This window comes from Talpa europaea, assembly GCF_964194135.1.
Source record: "Talpa europaea genome assembly, chromosome: 4".
NCBI classification, from domain to species: domain Eukaryota; kingdom Metazoa; phylum Chordata; class Mammalia; order Eulipotyphla; family Talpidae; genus Talpa; species Talpa europaea.
In genome coordinates this window covers 120,038,676-120,066,368 of record NC_140070.1, presented here as the reverse complement: position 1 = coordinate 120,066,368, position 27,693 = coordinate 120,038,676, and the positions used below count along the sequence as shown (strand labels likewise).

General features: G+C 43.8%; 1 protein-coding gene across 1 annotated transcript in view; it reads left to right on the top strand.

Annotated features, from left to right (window-relative positions):
* Nucleotides 1–905: 905 nt before the first annotated feature.
* USP13 (ubiquitin specific peptidase 13) overlaps nucleotides 906–27,693 on the top strand; it is a gene marked incomplete at its 5' end in the record, with an annotated part of 110,735 nt that continues 83,947 nt past the window's right edge. The window contains 2 exons of the mRNA XM_084232300.1: nucleotides 906–1,073; nucleotides 26,395–26,520. Of these exons, the coding sequence (XP_084088426.1) occupies nucleotides 906–1,073; nucleotides 26,395–26,520 (294 nt within the window). The remainder of the gene's footprint in view (nucleotides 1,074–26,394; nucleotides 26,521–27,693) is intronic.

Sequence of the window (27,693 nt, the reverse complement as noted above, 5' to 3'; positions counted from 1 at the left end):
TTTATTTTGAGGAATGGGAGATCCCAAATTGGGTTATTGAATGTTCTACACCAAGACCCTGACTCACTCGAAAGACTTTCCAAAGACAGGGAAAAACAAAAAATCTCAACCTTCCCTCTCTCCCTGGCATTTGTAAGAAAAATCTGTATTATTGCAAAAATACACGTCTGTCCTTAATGGGTCCTACTCGACTCTCTTTCATCGAGCTTTAGGTGTTAAAAAAAAAAAAAAAAAAAGTGAGGCACAAGCCTTGGTGAGGTTAACAAGGAAGTGCAAAGCGCAAAATTTAGATCTGGGCCTGACTGGAGGCTCCGGATTTGCACATCAAATCCATTCCCACCCAGTCGGGGGAAGTCACGGCTCCTCTGCTCACTTGTTTTAAAAGCAAGCGGGTCTGAAAACCTCAAGCCAGCTCTTTGTATTCACTGCCCAGGAGTTACCCCTTCGCCACCCAAGGACTTAGAAAACACGGCTGCGGCGCCCCACTGCAGCCAGAAGGCGCGCGCAAGGAGCGCCCCCCGCGGTCCCCCGCCCGCCCCCGGATCCCCAGTAGATGCTCCCGGGATCGCCCTCCGCCCGCAGCTGCCAAACCCGGCCCAGGAGCCAGGCCCCTCTCCAGCGCCCCCTCCCCGGCGCGCTGCGGCTGGCGCACCCCAGCGCCCCGCCTGACGCTGCAGCTGGGCCGGCGATTCGCCATTGGATTAAAAATAGCAGCGTCCCCTGCACTACCCACCCCCTCGCCCGCCCGCCCCAGGCCCCGGGTGCCCGCTCCAGCCGCGCGGCCCGTTCTCCCCGCCCGCCGCGGCTCCGCGCCCGTCCTCTGCGCAGCCTGCCGGCCCCGCCGCGGGCAGACCCAGCGCTCCGGCCCGGCCCGGCTCGGCCCGGCTCCGGGGCGCGCCGCGACCATGCAGCGCCGGGGCGCCCTGTTCGGAATGCCGGGCGGCAGCGGCAGCAGGAAGATGGCTGCAGGAGACATCGGCGAGCTGCTGGTGCCCCACATGCCCACGATCCGCGTGCCCAGGTCCGGGGACAGGGTCTACAAGAATGAGTGCGCCTTCTCCTACGAGTCCCCGGTAAGTGAGGCTCGGGGCGCGCGCAGCCCCTCCGGGGAGGGTGGCCGTGCAGGCGGCCTGGGGTTGCCCGGAGCCCTGGAACTCCGCGGCACGTGAAGCTGGGGGGGTCGGGGGGTGGTGGTGAGAGATGCGCAGAGGCAGCTGGGGACCTCCCTTTCCACCCTCTGCCGGCGCGAAGTTGGTTCAGGGGCACTGCAGTTCGGCGTGCACTTAGCGAGTGCCTGCTGGATGCCCGGCGCTGCATTCCCTCTGGCTGCTGCAGCCCCAGACTGGGGCGCCTGAGTGGTGTGCTCCGCCAGCTTGTCCAGGCTGACAGGGCCCCAGGTCCTTGCAACCTGCCCACAGCTCCGCCACTGTTTGAAAGGTAGATGGAATCAGAGTTCCCTGATCTTAAGTGCACGTTGCAGATCGTTTGCATCCTCCCAGGGGCGAGAGCCGAGGGCGGGTAGATGCATGGGGTTCCCCCGGGCCCCCGGGACTCGAAGAGCCTCTTTCTTTCTGGAACTGTTTGCTTTGTACAGGGTTTTCCACTCCTGGACATTCCTGATACGTTCTCTGAGCTTTTCTTCCCCCACTGTCCCTTCTCCCCAGTCCTTTTCTTCCCATCAGAATGGCAGAAGATACCGTCGGTGCCTCCACTCGGGCAGCAGACATAGGGGGTCCACTGGATTGTTATGGTTTTCTTAAGCTATTCGCCATTCTCCTGTAAATGAGTCACATGGAGTGAAATGCACGAGTACAAATTATTAAAAGTTCAATCGCTGGTCGCCACCTCCCAGACTAGAAAGGGAAGTTAAGAGTGATCACTGCCTCCACCCAGGGCGGTTGGTGGCAGTTGTGTGTGTATGTGACAAGGAAAAAGGGGCTGAATGCCCCTTACGAGAGTCAAAATGGGCTTCAAAGTGACTCAGCTGTCTGGCGTTTATCATGTCTTTTTGACGACCAGGTTATTTTTATCCACCCACTTTAGATCTCAAGTGTCACTCTGCAGGTCTTAATGCAAGGAGGACCTGCGTGGATTGGAAGGACCAAGGCAGTTTCACAATAGTCTAACACTTTTTATTCATATTATGTAGCGTATTATTGCAGGGGAAAAAAATCCAGAAGAGCGACAAATTGTCCAAAGTATTTTTACTTACTGTGTGGGTAGATTTAGGTTGGGTTCAGAGCGTATTTGTTTGGTATACCTTAGAACTGAAGAATTAGTATTGTTTCTGTGAGATTTGCTTTTTCTTTTGGGATAATTCCATAACCTTTGGGGGATGAAAATATCACCTATTTTTCTTTGAAAAGGACTGTGCAGAGTGGAAAGAAATGCTTGTATTTAATACTTAAGGATTGTGAGATCACATGACTTGAAGTGACTAGAGCAGTGTCATTAAATTCTGTTATTCATAAAATATTTGAAAATGTCATTTTTAGACTTTGTGTCCAGTGTTGGGGCAGGTTCCACTAATAGATTGTAAGGGTAGAGAGGGATGAAGATCCTAACTAACTTAACAGGCTGTGAACTCTAGGAAGAGTGTTTTAGGACAGTGCAGCTTGTGAAGTGGGTAAAACTACTTTTTCTATGTTTGATTTGGGTTGCTCTTCAAATTCTTCGTATAAACTGTTTTTGAAATCTATAGTACAATATATAGTGTATGGTTGGTGTGGAAAAGAGATTATTTGAATTCACTTCCCCAAATAGTTATTGGGAACTTACTGTGTGCCAAGTACTATTCTAGATGCATCTTTTCCAATGATGATTTCATTCATATCACAGTAGTTCCTTTGGGAAGACTGGGCTTATTTACAAGGCCAATGAATCAGTATATTTCATTATCTATGGTTCAGGAGAGGAAGAAAAAGAAGGTTTTATAATAAGTTTTATTAAAGCACAGCACATTTTAAAGTCAAATCTTCTCCTGTGGTACTTATTTAACACTTCACCATGAATCCATTAAGGATTCTTTTTTTTTTTTTTTTAATAGAGGCATGTTTTTTATTTATTTATTTGTTTGTTTGTTTTTTTTGTTTATACGTGCACTGGGTACAGTCAGAAGCGCGGGTGGGTGAGAGAATTCACCAGAGCCAGAGCGGGGAGCAGAGCAGGCAGAAGGACCAAAGTACACTGCTGAGGGGAGCAGCGGGCAGCAGGAGGGGTCTGCGCACCATGTGGGACCCTCCTCCGGTGGCCGGGGAGCAGCCGGGGATCGAACCGGCGCCACTGAGGCCGCGGGCAGCTTCGCAACCCAGCGCTCAACCGCTGCGCCACCGGGGAGGCCCTCCATTAAGGATTCTTGAGCACCTACTGTGTACTAGTTCATAAATACATGATTGGAAGGACTGCATAGAGCAAAAGCCATCGCTGCAAGACACCAGACATTAATCTGCAAGGGACATAACACTGGTAGAGAAAAGACCAAAACCATTTAATGGGGGAAAAAATCATCCTTGCTTAGATGATTTGGAAAGAAGTCATAGATAAAGATGAAGAGTATCAAAGGAGACCAACATTTGAGGCAAAGTAATGACAGGTGCAAACACATAAATGGCAACTGTTTTTTTTTTTTTTTATTTGCTCATTATTTATTTGGAAGATGATTTAATAAGCAGTGAGGTCAAAACCAAGTGGAGTGTGGAGGATGGGCACCTTGAAGGCCTACCAGTAGTTATGGAAAGCTGGTACAAGTACTGTGATTTAAAGTGGTGCTAAAGGAAGACTGACTTGACAAATTTTATTATGCACTATGTCTAGGACAGTGTGTCACTTTTGCTGTTCTTCAACTTGGTGTGTGTGAGTGTAGCGTGGGACAGCATAACTCATTTTAGTGTCCCTTTCTTTTCTTTCTTCCAACCTGCGAGGGCTCAGCACCCAGCAGGTGCTCATGAATGGCTGTTCCGGGACAAGTGGGAATTAATTTGTTCACTTTCTGGTTTGGTTTCCTCCCAGGCCCACCTCCCCACTTTGACCTGTAAGCTCCCACCTCTATGACTTGGCTCCTCTTGCAAGTTCTGTCCTGTGACCATCATGGTCCGTCCAACAACTGGTATACTTGCCAGGACCTCAAAGGATGTCTAGGAAATATATGAATTGTGTGAGTTCCAGGTTCTGAAAATAGTAAGGATGTCACATGTGGGAAAGGAACCATGTGAGATTATCATAGAGAATATGATAACATCGTTGATTGTGGGGTACTAACCTGAAGGAGGCCGGCAGGGTGTGAGTCTGTTGTCCAACTGTATAACTTCTCTGTGCCCCGTTTCTCCATCCTTGAAATAGGGACAATAATAGATCCGACCTCATGGGATTGTTTTGCAGATTAAATAAATTAATATATAAAGTGTGCTGACCAATTAGTAATGACTATATCAAGGAAAGAAAGAATAGAGTCAACATGGACTGTAATCCCAAGAGTTTAGTTGTCAGGGTTATATAGAAAGTTTGGGGCGATTTTTCTCTTTTTTTTTCCCAAGAACAGAGAAACAAGACTTTAATGTTGGAATGTTGGAGACCCCCAAGGCACAAATGCTTTCTCTAGAATAAAAAAAACTCCGTCACTGTGAAAAGGCAAGGTCTGGGGAGGGGACATGTATATGAGCTCTCTGAGGAGAGGAAAGGGTGGATGAGCTGGACTGTGGTCTGTGCACCCCCTTTTTCCCTGCCCTAGTATGCAGTGGCATCTGGAGCAGGTCCAGTCCCTGGTTTCCTCACTCATACTCCAGGTTGGAGTAGCTGGCCACAAGGGAGTAGCTGAGGCTGCAAGGATGCGATGTGTTTTGGGAGGAGTCTGGTGGGATCCCAGGTCTGTGTGGAAACTCCCCTTCAACCTACTGGTCTTGGGGGTCTACTCTGGGGTGATTTAGTGGAGAAATTATCTCGATTCACATGTCTGCTCACAAAGCCATATCAAATTTAGTCTCACCTCCTTGGTGTTGAGCCCCTCCTTCATCTGAGTGTAGCTTGTCCCTCATCCCAGTTTCTAGGTTGCCAGCTCCAGGGAGGCCAGTCTTTGGATCTTCACTGTGGAAATTTGGAAAACTTGTTTCCTTTTCCAGGACCACCTTCCTCTCTCTCTTTTTTTTTTTTTTATATATAGAGGCATGTTTCCTTCCTTCCTTCCTCCCTTCCTCCCTTCCTTCCTTCCTGTTTATACATGCACTGGGTACAGTCAGAAGCGCGGGAGGGTGAGAGAATTCACCAGAGCCAGAGCAGGGAGCAGAGCAGGCAGAAGGACCGAAGTACACTGCTGAGGGGAGCAGCGGGCGGCAGTAGAGGTCTGCGCGCCATGTGGGACCCTCCTCCGGTGTCCGGGGAGCAGCCGGGGATCGAACCAGCGCCGCAGAGGCCGTGGGCAGCTTCGCAACCCAGCGCTCAACCGCTGCGCCACCGGGGAGGCCCCACCTTCCTCTCTTAACATCTTTGTCAGCCTTCCCTTTCTGCTGCATCTTGTTCCTCTGAAGCCTGCTTTATTTAGAGTCTGTGACATGCAATGAAGCAGTTAGAGTCCACCTTCTAGAATTTGCTCTCATTTCATTTTCTTTTACCCATTTACTTGGAGGCTTTAAAGCATCTACTTAGGTGAGAAGCCTTGTACCCAGCTTGGGTACGGAGAGAAACTGCGCCAGTTTTTACTGGTTACGCCCCCTCCCCACCTGTCTTGAGTGTATAGAGATTATCTTATGCCTCATCTTAGCTAACTCCTCTTAGTCAACTGAAAGGTAAGATAAGGGCTTTGGCACAGACAATTTATTTTGGAAGAGCATCCAAGGGAATAGTGACAAAGGCAAGGGAGGAAAGCCTAATTCCAGAGTGTGTTGTTGAGGAGCTGCCTTGGTGGGGGGGGGGGTGACAGGTACTCGTCTGGTTGGGGATTGTTTGGGGAACTGTCAATTGGCATCAGCATCATACATCTGGGAGGCAGAACAGGGACTATTTACCTACTGGGTCCCATGGCCCCTTGGTGCAGGTTGCTTCAGGGGTGCCCTTGAACTTCCAGGTTTATATTTGTGCTGTAGAAGTTGTCAGGCTTCCGCCTCTCACAATCCACCAGAAGAAGGAGATCCCCCATGCAGTGAGGCTCTGACATCAGGACACATCTGCTATGGCAAACAGCTGCAAATACCAAAAATGTACCCCAAGAGGATGTGAGACCAGCCAAGGCAGTGTCCCATACCTCTTTTCAGTTCCACATCAGGACTATTTTATTTTGTTAAGACGCATTTTTTTCCCCCATTGTCCAAAGCTTGGTGGTACTGAGATGTGCCGCGGACCAGCACAGCAGTAGACGATGAGGCCACCGCAGGGTTGAGAGAAGCGTGCAGGGTGGTCAGGGCGTCGGTGAAAGAAATGACAAACAGACACACTTCAAGAGTGAAAATCTGAGTGTAATTTTCTTTGAGTTTGTGACCAGTATATATATGTTTTCCAAAAGCACAGGAACAATGAATATCAATGAAATCAGTTTGCTCATGGGCTCAGCCTATCACCAACAGGGCGGTGATCTACATCTGGACTCAGCCTCATTCCTAAGTAGATAGACCATTAGTTTTGTTTTTAAACTATATAATTGCATTTTTTATTAACTACTTTTTTACCTAAACTATATTTTAATTATTACAGGGTTTAGTAATGTTTCATTGGAGTCAGCCTTGTTTTAAGGATTTCATATGATTTTTTAATTAACAAGCAATGACCTTTATAGAAGAAAGAAGGAAGTTTAGAAAGACAATAAGGGATTAAAGTTTGTAGTTCTAGAAAGACGGGATAAGGTTATTTAGCATTCTTGTAGTGGTTCCTGGTGGTGGTTATCTTTTGATAAGCTTCTGTCTTTTCAGGGAACTTTGCTGTACTTCCCCTGCTTCAGGGTGTTTTGCTGTTCTCCCCCTGCGTGCTGGTTGCCCAGCCGGACCTAGGGACCGGTGGCGAAAGCCATTCCTAAAGGTCACTGCAGGGGGAGGTGCAGCAGGGATGTCACTGTTGGTCTCCACCTTCCTTGGGGGTCTACGCAAAGCTTTGCTGGATGGGGCACTCTGTGGCTGCATCAGGAAAGGCTTTGCTATTTCCATCTGCTTGTAGGAAAACTTTATATTAGAGACTCCAGAAATCGTTCTGTGATACTGTGAGTTGTAGTAAATATGTGTTTGGTCTTTGTCCCTGTTCCTGGCACAGAGCTCCTAATCTCTTGGAATTTCCTAAGTGATAAGAGCCACAAAGGTGTCTTCTGTGATTCATAACAAGCCCCTTTCAACCACTCCTGAGTTTATGCTAATGAGTTGACTTTTGGCAAGCCCCTACCAAGGGCTGGATGCCAGAGGAATCAGTCCCGTGACTAGACGGTTGGAACTTTTGGCCCTTTCCTTACCTCCTGGGGATGAGGAAGAGCTGAAGATTGATTTAAATCACCAATGGCCAATGGTTTTTTTTTTTAAAGCAAATCTTGTCTATTTAATGAAGCTCCCATAAAGATCTATGAAATTGAGTTTGAAGGGTCGTGTGCTCTATAAGGGCATGGGGACGCAGTCCCCTGCACCTGTACCTTGCCCTGTGTGTCTCTTCTCTGCTTGTTTATTAGTTAATATCCTCTTCAATACACTGGTCATCTAGTAAGTAATCTGTTTTCCTGAGTTCTGTGGGCTGCTCTAGCCAATTAATTGAATCTGATGAGGGTGTCATGGGTATTAGATTCACTACAAGTCGGTCAGAAGCACAGGCCACAACCTGGACTTGCGGTTGACCTGTGAAGTGGGTGAGTACTCTTGTGGGACTGAGCTTGTAACCTGTGAATCATCTGCTATCTCCAGGTAGATAATGTCAGAATTGAGCTAAACTGTGAGACACCCAGTTAGTGGCTACTGAGATCTGCAGAATAGCTTGTTGTGGGAAAAGCCCCCAGATATCTGATGACTAAAAGTGAAATATCTTGTGAGTAGAAGAGAAACATAGGTATGTTTTTCCTTTATGCTTCCGTCTTTCTGTCTTTTTACAAGTATCTGCCAGGCATTCTTTCAGATAATACTCCTGACAGCTAGCCCTTATATGGGGCATTAGTTTTCACAGTGTGCTTCTGGGACCAGCAGCACCAGCAAGTCCTGGGAGTCTGCTAGAAACACAAATTCTTGGCCCACTGAAACCCACTCTGGGAACAGGGTCCCTAAATTCTGTGTTTTAATAATCTCTTCAGGAGACTGTGATATGGGTCAAAATTTGAGGCCCAGATAGGGTGTCTTCAGGTTGCCAGATATCATGTAATTCTCAGGATGCAACAGGGTGGTCCCCAGGAAAGGGGGAGGTTCCCTGTCCCACCCAAGGGAGGGTGGAGCTGAGCAGGAAGAGGAGAAGCTGCAGAAGAGACTGAGGAAGGAAGCAGGATGGAGCCAGGAGACCTGGAGGAGGCACATGGAGCCTAGAGACACGTGAAGAAACTGCGCTTGTCTTTTGGTCGTAGACTGGGTGACACAGATGTGGGTGAGACCCGTGGGGAGGTGACCATGGCAGCTTTTATCTTGATGTTGATTTTGCTCTTTTCCTTCCGGGCTTGTCCGGTTGTTTGTGACCCTTTTCTGGGGGTCCCCACTGGAAGATGCTTTAGACTTGTAGCAGGCTTTGGGGCCTTGTTCTGGGCCGATCCCATATGGATGGAGTTTTACCCACGAGGGGATGGGTAACTTTGGGTGCTTTATTTAGAAACTAGATTTTTTGCCTTACCTGTATTGTTTCCTAGTTTTATTAAAGTTCCTTCCCATTAAAGTCTCCTATGTTTTGTGTTGATGCGGCGGATGGCAGAACCCATTTAGAATAGGCAGGTTTGCGGGGTTTGGGCTGCCCCTCTCCCTGTCCTATAACAAGGACAATGTTAAGGTGTACACTGTTATCATTTACACATGTAAAAATAAGCAGACAGGCCATACAGATAACATGTGGTAGAGCTGAGATTTGAATCCAGGTTGTCTGGCTCTAGAATCTGTGCTTTTTATTTTTTAATACCATTTTGACCATTTCAGTCCTACCAATCAGAGCCATATATGTTCACATTCTTGTGTAACCACCTCCACCATGTATCTCTAGAACCTTTCATCATGCCCAGCAGAAATCCTATATCCATTCAGCAATACCTCTTCGTTTCCCCCTCACCTTTCTACTCTCTGGTTCTATGAATTGCCTTTTTTTTTTTTTTTAAGATTTGTTTATTTATGCATACAAGAACTGGGGTACAGGCCAGAGGTGTGGATGGTGAGAGGATTCACCAGAGACAGAGTGGGGAGCAGAACAGGCAGACTGACTGAAATACACTGCTGAGGGGAGCAGTGGGCGGGTCAGGAGAGGTTTGCTGCGCCATGTGGATTGTTCCCTGGCTGGCTGGGGGATTGAACTTGTGCTGTAGTGGCTGCAGATTTGCTTCATAGGTTGTGTCTGAACCCCTTGTGCCACCAAGAGGGCCCCTGAATTGCCTTTTTGAGGTACCTTATATATGGGGGCCATCACAGGGTGTTGGTCTTTTTGCGGTTGGCTTATTTCACCTGTATCAGAACTTCCTCCCTTTTAAAAGACCAAATAACATTACACATTGTCCATGTATCTGCTGATGGATATTCAGGGGGCTTGTTGTAAATAAAGCTGCTAGGGTCGAGGGCACGCATACTGTTGCTGGGGCTCCTTGAGAATCTGTGCTTCTCATTGTTGTGGGTGTTGTGTTACCTTCCAGAGATGAGACTTGCCATCATAGTGCTTACTTCTAGGGGAAGAGAATTTAATTTAGGATCTATATGGAAAAAAAAAGTCCTCATCCTAATGGAGAAACAAAAAAGCAAAGCAAAATCTAAGAACTTACTGATTTTTTGTGTTCTTTTTATAGGTGGAAACTTAAATTAGACTTATTAGTTTCACATATTGGAAGTTCCTTTCCAAAAACAGCTTCCAAAAAGTTTTGTATCAGTGATTCTCAAGTGGTTGGCCCCTTTATGCTTAATTATTTTTGAGAACTCAAAGAACTTTTTTTTTTTTTTTTTTTTTTTTTTTTTTTAATAGAGGCATGCTTCATTCATTTGTTTGCTGGCTTGTTTGTTTGTTTTGTTTACACATGCACCGGGCACAGTCAGAAGCGCGGGAGGGTGAGAGAACTCACCAGAGCCAGAGCGGGGAGCAGAGCAGGCAGAAGGACCGAAGCACACTGCCGAGGGGAGCAGCGGGCGGCAGGAGAGGTCTGCACGCCATGTGGGACCCTCCTCTGGTGGCCGGGGAGCAGCCAGGGATCGAACCGGCGCGCAGAGGCCGCGGGCAGCCTCGCAACCCAGCGCTCAACCTCTGCGCCACCGGGGAGGCCCGAACTCAAAGAACTTTTATGTCGTTTCTATTGTTATTAACCATGTTAGAAATTCAGACTGAGAGAAATGTGTATTCACTTGCATTACATTAGCTATTAGTGTGTTGTTGTCTCAGATGGTGTGTAGATTGAAAAACTCCACTCTCTGCTCAGGAGAGAGTAAGTTTGTGTCATGAAAATACTTTCCACCTTACATATCACCTGAAGGATCTTGGGGACATCACAGGATTCCCAGACCATAATTTAAAAACCAAAGTTCTAGGGCCTCCCCGGTGGCACAGCAGTTGAGCGCTGGGTTGCGAAGCTGCCCGCGGCCTCTGCGGCGCCGGTTCGATCCCCGGCTGCTCCCCGGCCACCGGAGGAGGGACCCACATGGCGCGCAGACCTCTCCTGCCGCTCGCTGCTCCCCTCAGCAGTGTACTTCGGTCCCTCTGCTTGCTCTGCTCCCTGCTCTGGGTCTGGTGAATTCTCTCACCCTCCCGCGCTTCTGACTGTACCCAGTGCTTGTATAAACAAAAAACAAACAAATAAATAAAAAAAAAAACATGCCTCTAGAAAATTTAAAACAAAACAAAACAAAACAAAAAACCAAAGTTCTAGAATATAGGTCAAAAAGTATGATGGGTTACTGCAGCCACAGACCCCACTTGTGCTGTGGTTTATGAGCTCACTTTTCTGAGTCTGTGCTGATTCAATAATTTCTTGTTATCTTAATCTTAGTTCAACTACTGATGTCATATGTCACAGAATATGTTCTTTTTGAAGAAAATTAAAATTTAGAGAATTTGACTCCTTTTGAAAAATGGAACTACTTGGCCTGGGAATTCTTGGCTCTTTCTGAGGTGAGAATTCTTTTTTTTTCTTCTTTTTATATTTATTTATTTATTTAGTTTTGCTCACCATTGCTTACATACATTTTGCTCATGTACATACATGCATCGCAGGGACAATGACCAAAGCAGACACGTATTACATATGTTGAATAAATGAATGGAAACATGAATGAATAAATGGATATACTAAAGAATGAAAGAATGAACTTAAATATTTGGTAACATCCTGCAATTTTTTTTAAAAGATTTATTTATTTATTTTATACAAGAACTGGGGTACAGGCCAGATGTGCGGGAGGGTGAGAGGATTCACCAGAGACAGAGCGGGGAACAGAACAGGCAGACTGATGAAATACACTGTTGAGGGGAGCAGCGGGCTAGACAGGAGAGGTCTGCCGTGCAATGTGGGACCCTAGCTGGCCGGCCAGGATCAAACCGGTGCTTCAGAGGCTGTGGACAGCTTCACAGTGCGGCGCTCAACCACCTGCGCCACCAGGGGAGGCCCATCCTGCAATTTTTTAATTCCATTTCACTAAGATCAACTTAGGATGTGCAAAGTTCCAACTAGTTCCCTTTTTCATCTTGGCCTCACGATATTTCCATTGTTCTGACTTTACTGCATTCAATTAAAATTAAATTATGAATTAAAAGTATGAATATTTTTAACATTTTGATGTAACTCTGAGTTATAAATAAACACAAATAATTCATATTCTGAGGTGAGAATTCTTTATTGTGCTGACCATGAGCTTCACTGTAGGGTGATGAGACTTGGTCGTTTCTTGGGGAGAACCTTCAATTTTAGTATCTTGATTTTTTTCCCTTTCATCATTAGTTAGGAGACTTTCTCACCTCTTGCCTGGAAAGGAAAGGCAGCACTCAGGAAGCTGAGTGGGAGAAAAGGATGAGGTTGGTCTTGGCATCTGGATACTGGGTATTGTCTCCTGGTTCACATTCCTGTTTTGCTAAGTCTTTCATATTGCAGAGACATTGTCCTTCCTCTGATCGTGATCCTGCTATGGAGAGATTGGGGGGCAAAAGAGAAGCAGCCATCACTTTTGTTGTTATAGCGATGACACGTGGCAGATGGGAGGTTTTCGTAGTGGCTCCTCAGTGTCCTGGACTCAAAGTCACCTCAGTCGTGGGGGACCAGTTTCTTGTGATGCTCGTGGATCTGAATTTCCTCAACATGAGTGCTGGTTCTTTTCACCTTGACTCTGATAGCTCTTTCCATGATTTTATAAACCTCTTACTCCCTGTATTAAATTCTTCCTGCCCAAAATACCCATAGTAGTTTGTATTTTTTGGCCAAACCTCTGAGACCCTGTGTATTCAGGATGGCACCCCTAGTCTTAAACTGAGCCCACTGTCAATAGACCTTTGTTTTTATCTGCTTAGAGAATAAATCTCCAGTAGCCTGCTGGGGAGGAAGGAGCCACTTGGTGGTGATGGTGGGGCTTGCTGTTGGGAGTGGGTGCAGGCTGGGCCTCTGACTGCTGCCTGGACAGATTTCAACTCTTCCTCCTCATTTTAGTCACTGTTTCAACCCAACTTCCAGAATTACCTGGAGCTGCCAGTTTGGAATTCTTTTGGAAATTCTTTAGTATAAGTCAGATTGGCTCTTGGCTTTCCCTGCTACAGGCCTAGGTTTCAGCTTTGTCGATTTTACTTAGTATTTTAGCACTTAGCATCTGCAGTCCACCCTTCTAGATTTTATTGTTATAGGTTTATGCTTTTTTTTTTTCCTTCCTTTACTCCCTTTACTGTCCTCTTATTGAGGTTTCAGAGAGGATTTTAAAATTGATGTATGTGTGTAACCTGCCTTATGGACCCAAACTAATAATCAAAACGTCACTTGCTGTTCCTTTTTGATAGCAGTTGATTCCCTTTAAAGTTGTGTAATTTTTAGAGTTTTCCAGTGCAAGAGTAGACACTGATCTTGCCTGGAGTCTGTTTATGTTCTTAACTCACTGAGTCTGGACATCTGTGCCCTCTGAATTCTCTTTCCCTCCCCTGCATTCTTCTTCCTGTGGACTGGAGCTCCATTAAAGGGGCCACCATTCATTTGGTGCCCCAGAAGTCAATCTGGGAGTTGTACAGTACCATCCACTCTACTTCCCTTTCCCTTTCTCATTTGAAAAGATTGTATAAAATGTATGTGACATAAAATGATGCTGCCTCCATCATTTGTAAGTGTACAGTTCACCGATATCAAGTACATTCACGATGTTGTGTGACCATCACCACTGTCCATCTCTGAAACTCTTCATAAAACTGAAACTCTATTCCTGTTAAATAGCAACTCCTGGGCCTCCCTGGTGGCACAAGGGGTTAAGACGCAGCCTGTGAGGCTGTCTGCAGCCACTGCAGCACGAGTTCTATCCCAGGCCGGGTTGTTCCCGCATGGTGCAGCAGACCTCTCCTGACTCGTCTGCTGTTCCCCTCAGCAATATATTTCAGTTAGTCTGCCTGTTCTGCTCCCCACTGTCTCTGGTGGGTCCTCTCACCCCCCGCACCTCTGGCCTGTACCCCAGTTTCTGTATGCATAAATGAATATATCCTTAAAAAAATAGCAACTCCCCATCTCCCCATCCTGCTAGCTCCTGGTAACCACATCCTTTCTGTCTCTATAAATTTGCTTCTTTAGGTATCTTACATAAGTGAGATCATACTGTATTTATTTTTGTGTGTGTCTGGTTTATTTCACTTACCATAATGTTTTCAAGGTCATTCATATTGCAGTGTGTGTCAGACTTTCCTTCTCTTTTAAAGCTGGATGATTTCCCATGGAATATGTATACCACATTTTGCTTATCCATTCATCTCCTAATTGACGGTTGGGTTGCTTCTACCTTTTGGCTATTGTGAATAATGCCGCTATGAAAAATGGGTGTATCTCCCTCTCTTTTACAGCACATCCTGACAGTCACCAGGTTCTGGAAACAGCCCCCTGTCCAAGCTCAGGCGCTCATATCTCTTGTCTGTACTTCACAGAAGCCTTTTAGCCCACCACCTTGCCTCCCTCTCTATCATATGCACTCTTGGTTGTTTTTCTAAAACCTAGGTCGGACCATGTCTTTTCTTTGCCTAGAAATTTTCAGCTGTGCTGTTCAGACTTTTCTAACAGAGCACCTCAAATTGATTTGCTGCGTGGATGCAATTTTCCTTGCTGGTGTTGTCACTTAGCACCTGCCCTTCGCTTACATTCCCTTGGGTCCAGAGACTTTCTGGTTTTCAGATGCTCCATGTTTTCAGCCCTCTGTGCATTTACTGGTGCTCCTCCCTTGACCTGGAGTGCCCCCTCCTCATCCCCACCCTTTACCCCCTCAGAAAACCCCACTGATTCTATAAACTAGCTCGCTCTTTGTCCTCTGTAAGCCTCTCCTGTCTACCCCCAAGCTGGGTTAGACACTTATTTCCTGAGCTTTCAAAGCACTTTATACAGCTCCATCACTCTTGTGATACTGATGCTGAAGACACAGAATAGCTGAGGTCTTAGAGAATTAAAGGGAAAAGAACAGAGGACCAAAAACTGCTGTTCGTGACCCTGTGCTAATGAGGCTGCATATTTTGTGTTTTTCTTTTCTTTTTTTTTAAAATCATGAGCTTATGTTTTGGAATAAAAAATGTTACTTAACAATAACCAATGCCATATTTTTTGTCACATTATCTGACAAGTCATAGACCTGAATTTTGAAAAGCCAGGGAAAGGTGTCATGCGCACTTGCTGAGTGTTTCAGCCCAGGGGTCTTAGTAGAAGTGGTCACGTGGTGTCCCTCAGGAAGAAGATCCAGGGGTGGCCTCTGTGGATGTAGCCCAGGCCTCTGAGCTGTTCCTCGTGTTCAATATAATGAGTGATCTCCTTGTCCCTGCACAGGGAAGATGTGAAGTGAAGAACAGCACCTATTTTTAGGGCTGGGGTGGCAGGGCAGGGCAACAATGACAAGAATTTAATGAATCTCAACATGCCTCTAGACTGGAGATGTTGCTTGAGGTGCAGAATAGTATGTGCTTCCTGTGATAAGATTACAAATAAAATATTTTATTTTGTGTTAATTAGCAAGCATTAGTACTTATTTAAAGCCTACTATGCACACAGATTTGCACCTGCTGCTAGAGGAGGTGGTGAAGGTGTGAGTATTTAGGAGGGAAATGGAAGGAAGCATATGCCATGGACCCTTCCATACAGTGAGTGTGAGCACCTAGTCTGAATATCACAAAGTACTCATTTATGAATCAAACATTGTACTTGGTACTTCATATATGTCTTCTTATTTAATTACAGTATCATTGGCTTATAAGCTTTTATTACAATTGTTGCCCCATTTTACAGAAGAGGAAACAGAGTAAGAGAGGTTGGGTCATTTTTTCAAGGACTTGTTCAAATATTGGTATGAGGCTGAAATGAGACTTAACCCCTGATGTTATGAGGATAACCAGACCTTGAAGGACATACAGGATATTTAAATTTTAAACAGTGTGGCACCTATGGTGTGTGAATGTAGATTTCAGACATGAAATAAGCCTGGATATTTTATGAGCTGTAAAATCTGGAAGAGTTACTAGCCTGGACAACTGGGTGTGAGCTGAAGAGGTGATGTTTTGAAGGAGGAGGGGACAAAGCATGGAGGTGGGATCCAGATTGGCATGTGGATGAAGATTTAACTGTTTTATGAAAGAGAAGATTATTGGAAAGACTGGAAAGCAAGGGTGGGTTCTATTTTTTTTTTTTAAAGATTTATTTATTTCTGCATACAAGAAATGGGGTACAGGCCAGACTTGTGGGGGGTGAGAGGATTCACCAGAGACAGAGTGGGGAACAGAACAGACAGACTGACTGAAATACACTGCTGAGGGAAGCAGCAGGCAAGACAAAAGAGGTCTGCTGTGCCATGTGGGTAGCTCCCTGGCCAGTGGGGATTGAACTCAAGCTACAGAGGCTGTGGATGCTTCACAGTGCTGTGCTTAACCCCTTGTGCCACCAGGGAGGTGTGCCTCTGTGGTTTCTAAAGGAGGTTGGTCTTGATAAGGTAGATTGAATGGTGTGACCAGTTAGAGTGTGAGGGAAAAGCGTGGGGAAAGTGGTCATTGAGTGCATCTGTCCTTGAAGTGGAATGAGGAACAGGTTGGGAGGAGGGGAAACCTTGAATAGGAATTCAAGTTGAGTCTCTTGTTATCATGAGGAGGGTGATGTTATAATGAGGAGGGTGATGGTACTGAGGATATAGGTGGCAGGGTGGTGAGAAACTCAGTGGAGATTCTGATGAACGCTCTGGCCTGGTGTCATGGCAGAATGTGCAGTGGGTGAAGGAGTTGGAGGAGTTAAGGATGACTTCATGGCTGGTGGCCTGGAATGTATTTAAGGACCTATCTGGGCAAAGGATTGGAATGGAGCTCAGAGGTCAGGGCAACCCCTAGTTATGTGACCCTGAATTTATGAGAAGCTCTTCCTGTTGAAGGACCCCAGGGCTCCACCTCTTTGCTCCTGGGATCTTTCCCCAAGGTGTGGAGGAAGCAGTGACTGGCACATGTCTCTTGCCCTCTAACAGATTGGTTCGAGTTTCAGAGAAACTCAGCCAGCAGCCTGGGGGCAACGTTTTCTCTGAGTTCGAAATTTGAACAGGTAATCATGTTACAAGAGTAATTGTGGATGGAATACATGCAGACGTTACTGTTTAATGTAATAAAATTGCTCTAGAGTAAATCTGTCCCAGGCTAGCAATAGGGGTGATGGGCCCAGAGGCTGACAGCTCTCGTAAATGAGTTATAATTAGGAAAACTTTCCCCAAATCAGACCAAATACTGTTTTTTCTTGACCTGGTTTATTCTCCGGGTGTGGCTGAAAGGGGTGACTTGGACAAGGATGTCTGTCCTTAGCAGTTCTTAGGATTAGGCTTGTTGGTCTCTTAGTGGGATTTGTGGCTAGGAGGAAGGAGAATCAAAGGCTCTGAAGGTGGGAAATGGGCAGGGGAGCAGGGGTGAAAGGAGATCACATGTTATATCTCTTGGGTACAGCTGCTGAATTGCTCCTTTGAATGTGCCATTTGGGCAGGTTCTGCTCTTGGGTGGCCATCCCGGGCTTAGGAAAGCTCCTCAGGTGGTGGATGCATTTCTCCAGACTCTGCCAGTGCAGCAGGACCCCTAACCCATCCAGATAGTGACTGGACAGAAGCTGCTGAGGGAGGTTAGACTGTGGACACCACCACACCCCACAACTACCCTCACCAGCATTTCAGCAGAGTGAGACACCTTGGGTCTTGCCACTGTTTTTTGCCAGGGAGCTGTCAGCCACCTCCTAGGCCACCAGGAGTGGCCACCTCCTAGGGCACCAGCTGTCCTCTGAGTTTGGGGTTGGCACTGGCAGGCCCTGCTGAAGCCTCTCCTCTGCATGGAAGGTGGCAGAGTACCTGGCCCAAGCTACTTACTTGAGCCCGCAGGTCTCTGTGGCCTGCCTCTTCTGCTTTCCTGGAATGAAACAGCCTGGAAAGAAAAAGAATAAACTGCTCTTTTTTTCCCCAAGTCCACAAGATGGTATGTGCTTGCCGACAGCCGCCCACCTAGCTCCTGCCAACAAAATGACATCTGCTTCTCAGTTCTACCAGGCAGCTTGTGGGGGGCCAGGCTGGCCTGAGATCAAGCTTACTTAGTAGCAGTATGACTTGAACTGTGTCTACTCTTGACCCTTCTCGCCTGTTTCTGCCCCCTGTAGCCAGAATCTTCTTTTAATTTATGGCATTTCTCGCTTAAAAGCCCATCCCAGTTAGAGAGAACTCCAGCTATTTTTCATGATGATTGGGCCTGCTCTGCTGACCCTGCAGCCCTCTCCCCTCCTAGTGTACCCCGTACTGTCCTGGTTCTCATTCCAGAACTGTCTTTCAGCTCTTTGAGGAAGTAGCCAAATCTTTTCTGGAGTTGTGGTTTTGCACATACATTTTAGTATAGCTAAGGTGCTTTTCCCATGTGGCTTGAGTGGGTATCCTTGAGATCTCACCTTCCAGGGGAACCCCACCCCACTGTATAAAGCCCCCAACCTTTCTGTCTCTCCATCCTCAAGCTGCTTTATCATCCCGCTGAATATTTTTATCTCTCTTGTTTACTTTTTGTCTTTCCTTACTAGGATGTAATGTCTCCAGGGCACTGGCTTTGCTTCCCCCCTTGCTGCTGAGCATCCAGGGACTGAACACGCCTGCCTGCCCCATCAGGGCGCGGGCATCCTGGCCTCGATCTCTTTCACAGCTTCTTTTCCAGACACCACACAGACCAGCTCCGCTGTAAACTTGGATCGCATCCAACTGGGATACAGCGCCTTTTATTTATTTCATTTTTCTCAGTTATAATCACATTCTCATCTGCTTTCTTGAGGTTACTCTCCTCATCACCTCGGTTTTTTTTTAATTGTGTGTTCCTGAATTTCCTTAAGGACACGTATCAGTTATTTCAGACCACACTTTTACTTTGAATAGAGAAAATAAATAGTCTCTTTCAAGCTGTGAAGTTAGATTGGTTGAAGAACTGCCTTCCTCAGTCCCTATGCATATATTTGGGTGCTAGTTTTGTTCAGGTAAGAAAAATCATTGAAAATTTATCCATATTCCTGAAGAAAAATGAGAAACTGTCAGAAGACAATGTGGAGATGAAAATCTCACATGAACTTCCCATGCCAGAGGTGGCATCATGTTCCTCGCAGCGCGTATGTGTCGTGAATATTATAACGTAACAGTGGTTTTGTCATTTGGTCTCAAAAATACTCTGTGCAGCTTTTCCTATCAATATATACTCATTGCAAGTCAGTTTTAAATGGCTGAAAAGTATTACATTTCATGGATATACCATAAGTTACTAAGTAAACCTGGTTTGGGGCATCTAGTTTATTTCCTTTTGCTATGACAGCTAATTCAGCTGCATTTTTTTTTTCTTTCTTTTTTTGCAACAGTGTTCTAGAAAATACCCTGTTTTTGTCGCTTGTGTCTCCCTTTTGCACGAGTGTGTGAGTCACAGTCTTCCTGGGTGTTAGTATGTAATTTGTCCTGGATGTGGATGTGCTGTGCTCCATCTACCTACATCATGTTTCTCTTTGTGGCAATGACTGCTTGTTTTCCACACTGTTCTGTAGTTATAAAAACAAGTATTACGCAGCGAGTCTGTTTCCTGAGCTCATACACACTCACTCTCCCTTCCTGTCTTCCAGCGGAGGCTGGTCTCCAAGAACACACAATGGTAAACAAAGTTCTCTGAACACCTTCTGATTGACAGTGTGGTGTATTTTTATTTAAAAAGGCTGTGTAGTGGCTACTCTGAAACATGTAACCTTCATCTTCACAGCTGCCATTGTTTTAATATTCCTTTAAAATAAAGCAACTTTGTCTTTGATGTCTACATACTTCTGAAGAGTATGTAGGATAATGTGATATAAAGTAATAAATGTTTATTATATATATCATAGCTAGATTGAAATACACTGAGGAGTGGGCTTTAAACACTGTATGGACCTCCAATGTGCTCCTCTGTCTTATGATTTTATTGTGGAGTGTGAGAAGTTGTAAAAGTGAATCATTAATGAAACTTAGAGAAATCTGAGTGGTGTTTTTTTGACTTTATTTCAGGATTCAAAGTCAAATCTTGCATCTTCATCAAGCTTCTGGTTAGTGCATCATGAAAATGATCACTGGAATATTATTTAGCAAAGAACATGCACAGAGGCACATGCACTGTAGGTCATTCTAGCCAGGGTGGCCTCAGAAAGTAGGAGCCAAAGAGGGTCCTCAGGGCCATGCAAATGTGGGGAGGCAGCCCCTGTTCTGGAGAACCAAGGCAAGACTGCCTTGGTGGGAAAGCTGTGCAGTGGAGTTCAAATGTCCCAGTGTAAGAGTATGACATTAGCAAACACGCCTGAAAAACTAGCGTACTGCCTGGTGACACAGCTGTTTTCCTGTGCACGATTACCATCTTGGTTTTGATGATCCCCATCGCTTAGTTATAGCAAAGACTTTAAAGGGAGTTTGTGCTGTGAAGTCTTTAATCTAGATCAGAAGGGCATTGAAGACCAGTTTGAGAGAGTGATAAACTGTGTGATTGACTGATGCAAACCTTGTTATTTATTCCATAAATGTTTGTTTAATACATACAGAAGCAACTCATGCATTTGCTCTGTCCCAGGTACTTACTGTTTTTGTAATCTAGTGATGAAGGTGACACGATTTTCTTGTGCTCAAGGAGCAATAGCATGATTTGCTTCTGCCTGGAGTGACCCCAAATGAAGGGAGACTGACTTTCTCACAGCTACAGATTTCAACGAGCAAGATGCTGACAATTGTGGAACGAGAGCAGATTTGGGGTTAAAGACCATTAGCACTGGGGTGGGAAGACAATTGTGGGAATTGTCATGGACAGAAGCTGGTAGGGTGGATACCTGGACAGGGGTGCAGATGTTGATAGGTGTAGCTTTTTTTATGTGAACTGCTCGGGAGGCTTGAGTTCTGACCCATTGTCCCCAAGGGGACTTAAGCGATGCTTTTCTGACAGTGAGACCCTCTTAGAATTGGGCAGTTCACTTTGCTCAGATCAGTGCCACTCAAAGTGTTGTTAGCTGCCTGGTGCCTAGAGATCAGCATAAACATTGAGAGTAAGTGTTTAGAAATTCCTAAGCAACTTGACATTGCTGCCACCTCCTCAAGCATGAGCACTAGATTCATTTGTTTGAGTAGGATCTAGACTCAGTGGGGTTTTGTAAGACTTACACATGTGAGTAAACTCACATCTGGCTGGAGTTGGGAGTTAGTCCTGTGCAAGTAGGATCACATGTCTTTTCTTTTTTTTTTTCTTTAAAGATTTATTTATTTATTTATACAAGCACTGGGTACAGTCAGGAATGCGGGAGGGTGAGAGAATTCACCAGAGCCAGAGCGGGGAGCTGAGCAGGCAGAAGGACCAAAGTACACTGCTGAGGGGAGCAGCAGGCGGCAGGAGAGGTCTGCGCACCATGTGGGACCCTCCTCTGGTGGCCGGGGAGCAGCCAGGGATCAAACCGGTGCTGCAGAGGCTACGGGCAGCTTCGCAACCCAGCGCTCCACCGCTGCACCACCAGGGAGGCCCCACATGTCTTTTCTTAATGGATAGACATAAAACCCAAACCAAGCAGCTTGGTCCTTCACAACAAAGTGAGCAGCAGTGCTCTAGACCAAGCAAGAATGTAATAGGAGGTGAAGTTGTGGGCCTCAAAGTCAAGGACTTAAATAAATATAAAATGATCACATTCCAGTTTCGCTTCAGGTCTCTGTCAGTGTTTATTGTTTTTCTATACACTTTATACACAATTCATAAATTTGTCATTTTATGTGTTATAGTGTCTTTTTGTGTTTATGCACCATAGATTTTTAGCGCTGCTATCTAGGGCCATTGCTACCTTTTCCTATCATAAATAGTGCACCTGTGAATATTTTTGTGCAAATTAGAGGGTTCTTTTCCCCTTATCTTTTGGTGCCTGAAGTCCATATCCAAAGGGAAAATACAGTGTCAGAGGTCACAGTTGCTCTTTAGAAAGACAGAACTGCAGACTTTCTCTGTGGCTTCATGCAGTGTAATTTTAATACTTTTTTGCTAGTTTAGTAGGCATTTACTTAAGCTTTGAAATTTCTTTAATGTACTTACTTTAGGAGGTAGTGAGGATGTGATGATTTGGTTTTAATATTTTCTCAGTTAAAATCAAATGCTCTTAAAAAAAAAAAAATCTCCTTCTAGAAAAAGGAACTCTCCTGCACTGTTGGTGGGAGTGCAAACTGGTCCAACCACTGTGGAGAGCTGTGTGGAGATTTCTGGACCTACTAAACATAGAGCTTCCATATGATCCAGCAATTCCACTCCTAGGTATTTACCCAAAGGATACAGAAACGTCAATTCCAAAGAGCACCTGCACCCCTATGTTTATAGCAGCACTGTTTACAATAGCTAAGCTTTGGAAACAACCCAAATGCCCAAAAATAGATGACTGGATCAAGAAGATGTGGTAGATATACACCATGGACTATTACTCAGCATTCAAAAAAGATAAACACATGCAATTTGCAGCAACATGAATGGAGCTGGAAGGGATCACGCTCAGCAAAATAAGCCAGAAAGAAAAAGAAAAATACCGGATGGTCTCACTCATAGCAGGAATCTAGAAAACTTAAATAAGGGACCAGGAAAATGAATAACTATAAGAAAGTGAAAATCAAAATCAACAAGCAACTATGAACCAGAGACACTCTATGGGGAATGGGGGGCGGGGAGGGGAGGGATTGGGGTCAAAATAAGGGGGTTGCAATTGTATGGGGAATATAAAAATAAAATTTATTAAAAAAAAATCTCCTTCTAACTTGAACCTGAATGTTTATATCTTATCATTTTATCAGTTTTTTTCACATGGTTGGCATGTAAACTTTTATTCATATACTTTAATCTTTTCCCATATGTTATTGCTGGATTTCTATTTGTTTCATTACTTTTTGTGGTGCAAACCTTCTTCATCTGTATTTACATTTTTATACTCAACTATACCATCTCTGACAATATCCTTTATTTTCTTGGCTTGAAATTATCTCCTTGTTTACAAATGGGATAAATTTATTATTCAGCTTTTTTCTAGTTTTATTAATACTTTTCTTGGATCAATCTGGACCTTATTGTACTGCTAGTTATAAGATGAAAATCTAGCTTATTTTTCTTCTACACTAATGTCTACCTCTGCCTGTAACTTTTATTTCCCCCCACTTTTGTGTTTCTTGTGGCTTGACATATATTACACAATTATCATAGAATGAATATATTTTTGGAGTCTCCTTTCTACTACCACTTCTTTTTAAAAATTTAACCCAAGTCATGAATTTCATTTGTAGTCTAACGATAATTTAGTAAAGCACCCCTATCACCACTACTTGAAAAAGTGTTATTTCGCCTTCTGTCCTCATATTCCTCCAGTTGCATTTCACCATCCATTGGTACAGGTCTCTAATTTGTTTGATTGCTTGACTGCACTTTTGGTCCTATGAAGGCAAATGCTTTGGGTAATCATCTTAGTGAGGGTGTGGCAGGTTTAATGAGAAATGAAGATCAAGGTTAGAAAACTCCTAAGAGTAAATTAGCTTAGCACTAACCCCAGCCTATAAACCATCTCTGTACTCTGATCACAAAGAACCATTCTCTGTGCTTTGCTCACAAAGGAGTTGAGAAGTTTTTTTTTTTTTAAGATTTATTTATTTATGCATACAAGAACTGGGGTACAGCCAGAGGTGCAAAGGGTGAGAGGATTCATGAGAGACTGAGTGGGGAGCAGAACAGGCAGATCTACTGAAATATACTGCTGAGGGGAGCAGTGGGTGAATTAGGAGAGGTCTGCTGTGCCATGTGTGTTGGCTCCCTGGCTGGACATCGAACTCGTGTTCCAGTGGCTGCGGATAGCTTCATAGGTTGTGTCCCAACCCCTTGTGCCACCAGGGAGGCCCCAGGAGGTATTTATTAGTATAAATCTGTCATTAATGAAAGAAGCTGTTTAGAGCACCTGCCACAGACAGTGAACTTTACATGTGAAAGAAAGTTTATTATAGGACCAATATTTAGACATTAATAAAGTCAGAGGGAAGGAAGCATTAACCATTAGACTGGGGTCTTTATTTTGCATGGGGTAGTTTAAAAAGGGTCTTCTGAGTGTGTTCAGAATTGTTAGAACTACTTGCTATCCCCTTGGGTAGTGCCCCCAGGGAAGGGTCTTACGCTGCTTCAGAGACCAGCCCAGTGTCAAATGGAAGATGCTCTTGATGTTTGTAATAAAATCCTTCCCTCTGTGGGGACATTTGTCTGTTGGTACCAAAACTTTTTTCTTTGGATTATAGATTTTTATGACACTACCCAGTGACTCCAGAAAGTGAGTATGAATGTTTGGTTTATGGACATTTTCTTCAAAAGAGTCGAAAACTCTTGACAATGGAATTTTATCTTAGAGATACTTCATAAATGCTTTCACTTTATAGCTGTTTTACATTTTTCTCCAGAAAAATGCTGTACTTGAATATTTTCCTTCTGGTGCTAATTTCTTGGTCCTCACTAGTTGGCTAATATATATATTTTTAACAGATTATCATCAACCTGTGTGGCTGTCTGACTCACTGTATTCTTCCTTCTGCTTTCCCTCCAATTATAAAATAAAGTAATTGAGATAATAGGAGATACATGTAGCACACAGAGCTTTTGGCTTATAAAAGATAATTACAAACATTTAGGTAATGCTTTACAGCATAGATTGTTTCACTGAACTTCATGAAACCCCGTGAGGTGGGAATTACTATCACAGCCACATTTATAGAGAAAAAAAACCTGAAGCTTAGAGACTGGTAGACAACCTGTTGTAGTTAACAGATCTAGTTAGTGGAAGTTCAGGACTTATGGTTACAGATGTCTTATTTTCCCCAATACACCTTCTGGTTTGAATTCTATTATTTTGTATATTTCAGTGTGTGATACTTAATAGTACCATAATATGTGATGCTATTATAGGGATGCAATATTATTTTCCTTAGAGGTTATAACTATGCAGAAGAGTGCATTATTAAAGAATAGCCTTGGAAAGTATTTACGTAATTTTTTGATTAAGTGAATGTGCTATGTTGTTAAAGAATTTTTCAGATGATCTCATAAAGGGGGAAAAAGGTACCTGGAAATATAAGCTAAATACTGTAAATCTTCATTTTTTTGAATGTTATTTTCCAGTCAGATCTGAAAAATTTTATTCGCAAAGTGTTTGTTGCTAGTGTATAGATTGGAATTGATTTTTCTCTACTAACATATCTCATGACCCGGCTAAATTCACTTATTAATAGATTACTCAGGATTTTCCTTTTCGACCATAATGTCATCAGCAAATCAAGAGCAATTTATTTTTCTTTCTGTTCTCTTATGCCTTTCCCTTTACTTTGCTGCACTGTGTGCACATATTTAAGCTAATGAGCACATATTTAAGCTCATGCTTTTCTAACATTCTAATGGTGATAAGGCTCCTTTGCATGTGACCTGCAAACCTAATTATGATTTTGGGGAATATTGGTTTAGAAATTCTTTTTAATAAACAATCGAGTTGTTGGAACTTTAAAAATTATTGTTCATGCATTTGTAATAATCATCAGTACCTATTTCAATTTGTACTTTGTGCTCTACTGAAATACAGAGTGAGGAATTTTGAAAGGCATTTGTTGTCAATTTTGACAGGTATTTAAAGCTTTTTTTTCTTTTTTATCATTTGGAGTGGGGAGACTAACAGGAGCCTAACAAAAATGCATTTCTTCTGAGGAAGTGATGACTAATTTTATAAACTAAGTTTATAGAGAAGTAGGTTAAACAATCGAGAGAAAAGGAGAGATGAAATTGGGGTAGAAAACCAAAATATGGGTACTATCCTTGACTGCTCATCATTGCAGTGTATAATTAAATAATATTTAAAATGTTGTAGAGAAGAATACTAAGAAGAATACATTTAGATGTACCGGACATTTCCAGCTGTGTGAACTTGGGCAAGTGACTTTTCCTTTATTTTTTAAAGATCGTGCAATGGAAATAATAGCAAGCAGCCCGCAGTGTTGCTAGAGTTAGAAGTAATGTCCTTCAAGCCCCTGGCACATGTCAGACCCACAATAATGTGGAGCTGTGATTGTTCTAGGATGCTGTCTTTTATCATTTACTGATTATGTTATTATTTATTTATTTAATACTATATTTCATTAATGGGTACCATCAAATATCATGTGTCACCAAAGGAAAGGAACAGTATTTTTGAAGAACATTATTTTTGAAGAACCCTGTCCTGCTCAAAGAATGTGAAACTATTTTCTGGGGACTTGTTCTGATGAACGAGGAAGAGCAAAGGCAAAACACTGCAGTGATGGTGGAGGGTCACCGGCCAATCTCCTTCCCTCCCTCTCTTTCCTTACCCCAGTTTGGAGGGTCAGATGATCACATTTATTTCACCGGGCCTCTGAGGAGCTCAATAACTGAGAGACTCCTGCAGTGGCTGTGGGGCCCTTGGAGCCCCGGGCAACTGGGAGGCCCTTTGCCAGGCTTTGTCTTTATCATTTGCCTTCCTTCTCTCCCCCTTTTTCTGTATCTAGTTTACTTGGTTAGGTCCCTTGGCTAATGTTGTAATCTGTCTCTTTCTTCTAGAATTCTGAAGGTGGACTCTATGTATGCATGAATACATTTTTGGCCTTTGGAAGGGAACATGTTGAAAGACATTTTCGAAAAACTGGACAGAGTGTATACATGCACCTGAAAAGACATGTGCGAGAGGTGAGATAAATAGATATAGAGACTGACCTTGACATCTTCCCGGTAATGTCGTAATGTGGTTTATCACGTGGAGATTTTACTATGTCCACAGAACTTCTGCTTCTCTGTGATGACGAGAAACAAAAACAGCACTGTTGCAGAAATCCATACACTTCCTCAAACCTTATCTTAGCCAGTTTTATATTTCTCTAAAACTCTGATTAGAGTTACGAAGACATGGGTTGACTGGTTGAAGGAAATTAAGTTAAAAAATACAGCAAAGTACACAAAATAATGCCAAAAGCATTTATAGAGCGAAAAATCAGAAATAAAAAATATTGGGATTTTTTTTGCTTCAGATTTTGTGTTTTTAGTGAGAGGAAAGAGCTTTCTCGAAAGTTCTTTTGTACCCTCCCTCCCCAGAAAATCAGAAATAAAAAATATTGGGATTTTTTTGCTTCAGATTTTGTGTTTTTAGCAAGAGGAAAGAGCTTTCTCGAAAGTTCTTTTGTACCCTCCCTCCCCAGAAGTAGCCTCTGCTGTGAATTGTTTCTCATTCTTATGCATATCATTATATTTTATTTACATATGGACATTCATGAACAAGATATAGTATGCTTTTCTGTGTTTTAAAGATGTCGATAAACAATATCATTCTTTACCTGTAATCCTTGTAAAATATACCTTCAATAGTACTTTTGAAATCTATGTTGCCATTGGAGGTGTTGTGGAGCAGACCCCATATAAAAGACATCCTTTTCCCCCTAACAGAGGTACTTAATTCATTTTAATAGTTGTTTGGTATTCCATCTTGTGAGTATTTTGTCATTTATTGTTGTTCTCCTGCTGATGAATATTTAGATTGTTTCTTTCTTTTTCTTTTTTTTTTTTTCTCCTTTCTACAAACAATGTAACAGTTAACTTTTTTTCCTTGTACATTTCCCCTGGGGGTATATGTGCAAGATTTCTTTAGGAAATATCTAGAGGTGCTAATGCTGGCTCATTGTATGCTTATTTTCATGGCCAAATCCCTCCCCAGAGCCAGTTGCACCAATTTCTACTCCTGTTTGTGGTGCTGTGAATATCTGTTTCTCCATACTCTTGCCAAACCTTGGTCATTCCTTTAATTTTTTAATTTTATTTTATTTTTTAAAGATTTATTTTATTTACACAAGAACCAGGGTGCAGGCCAGA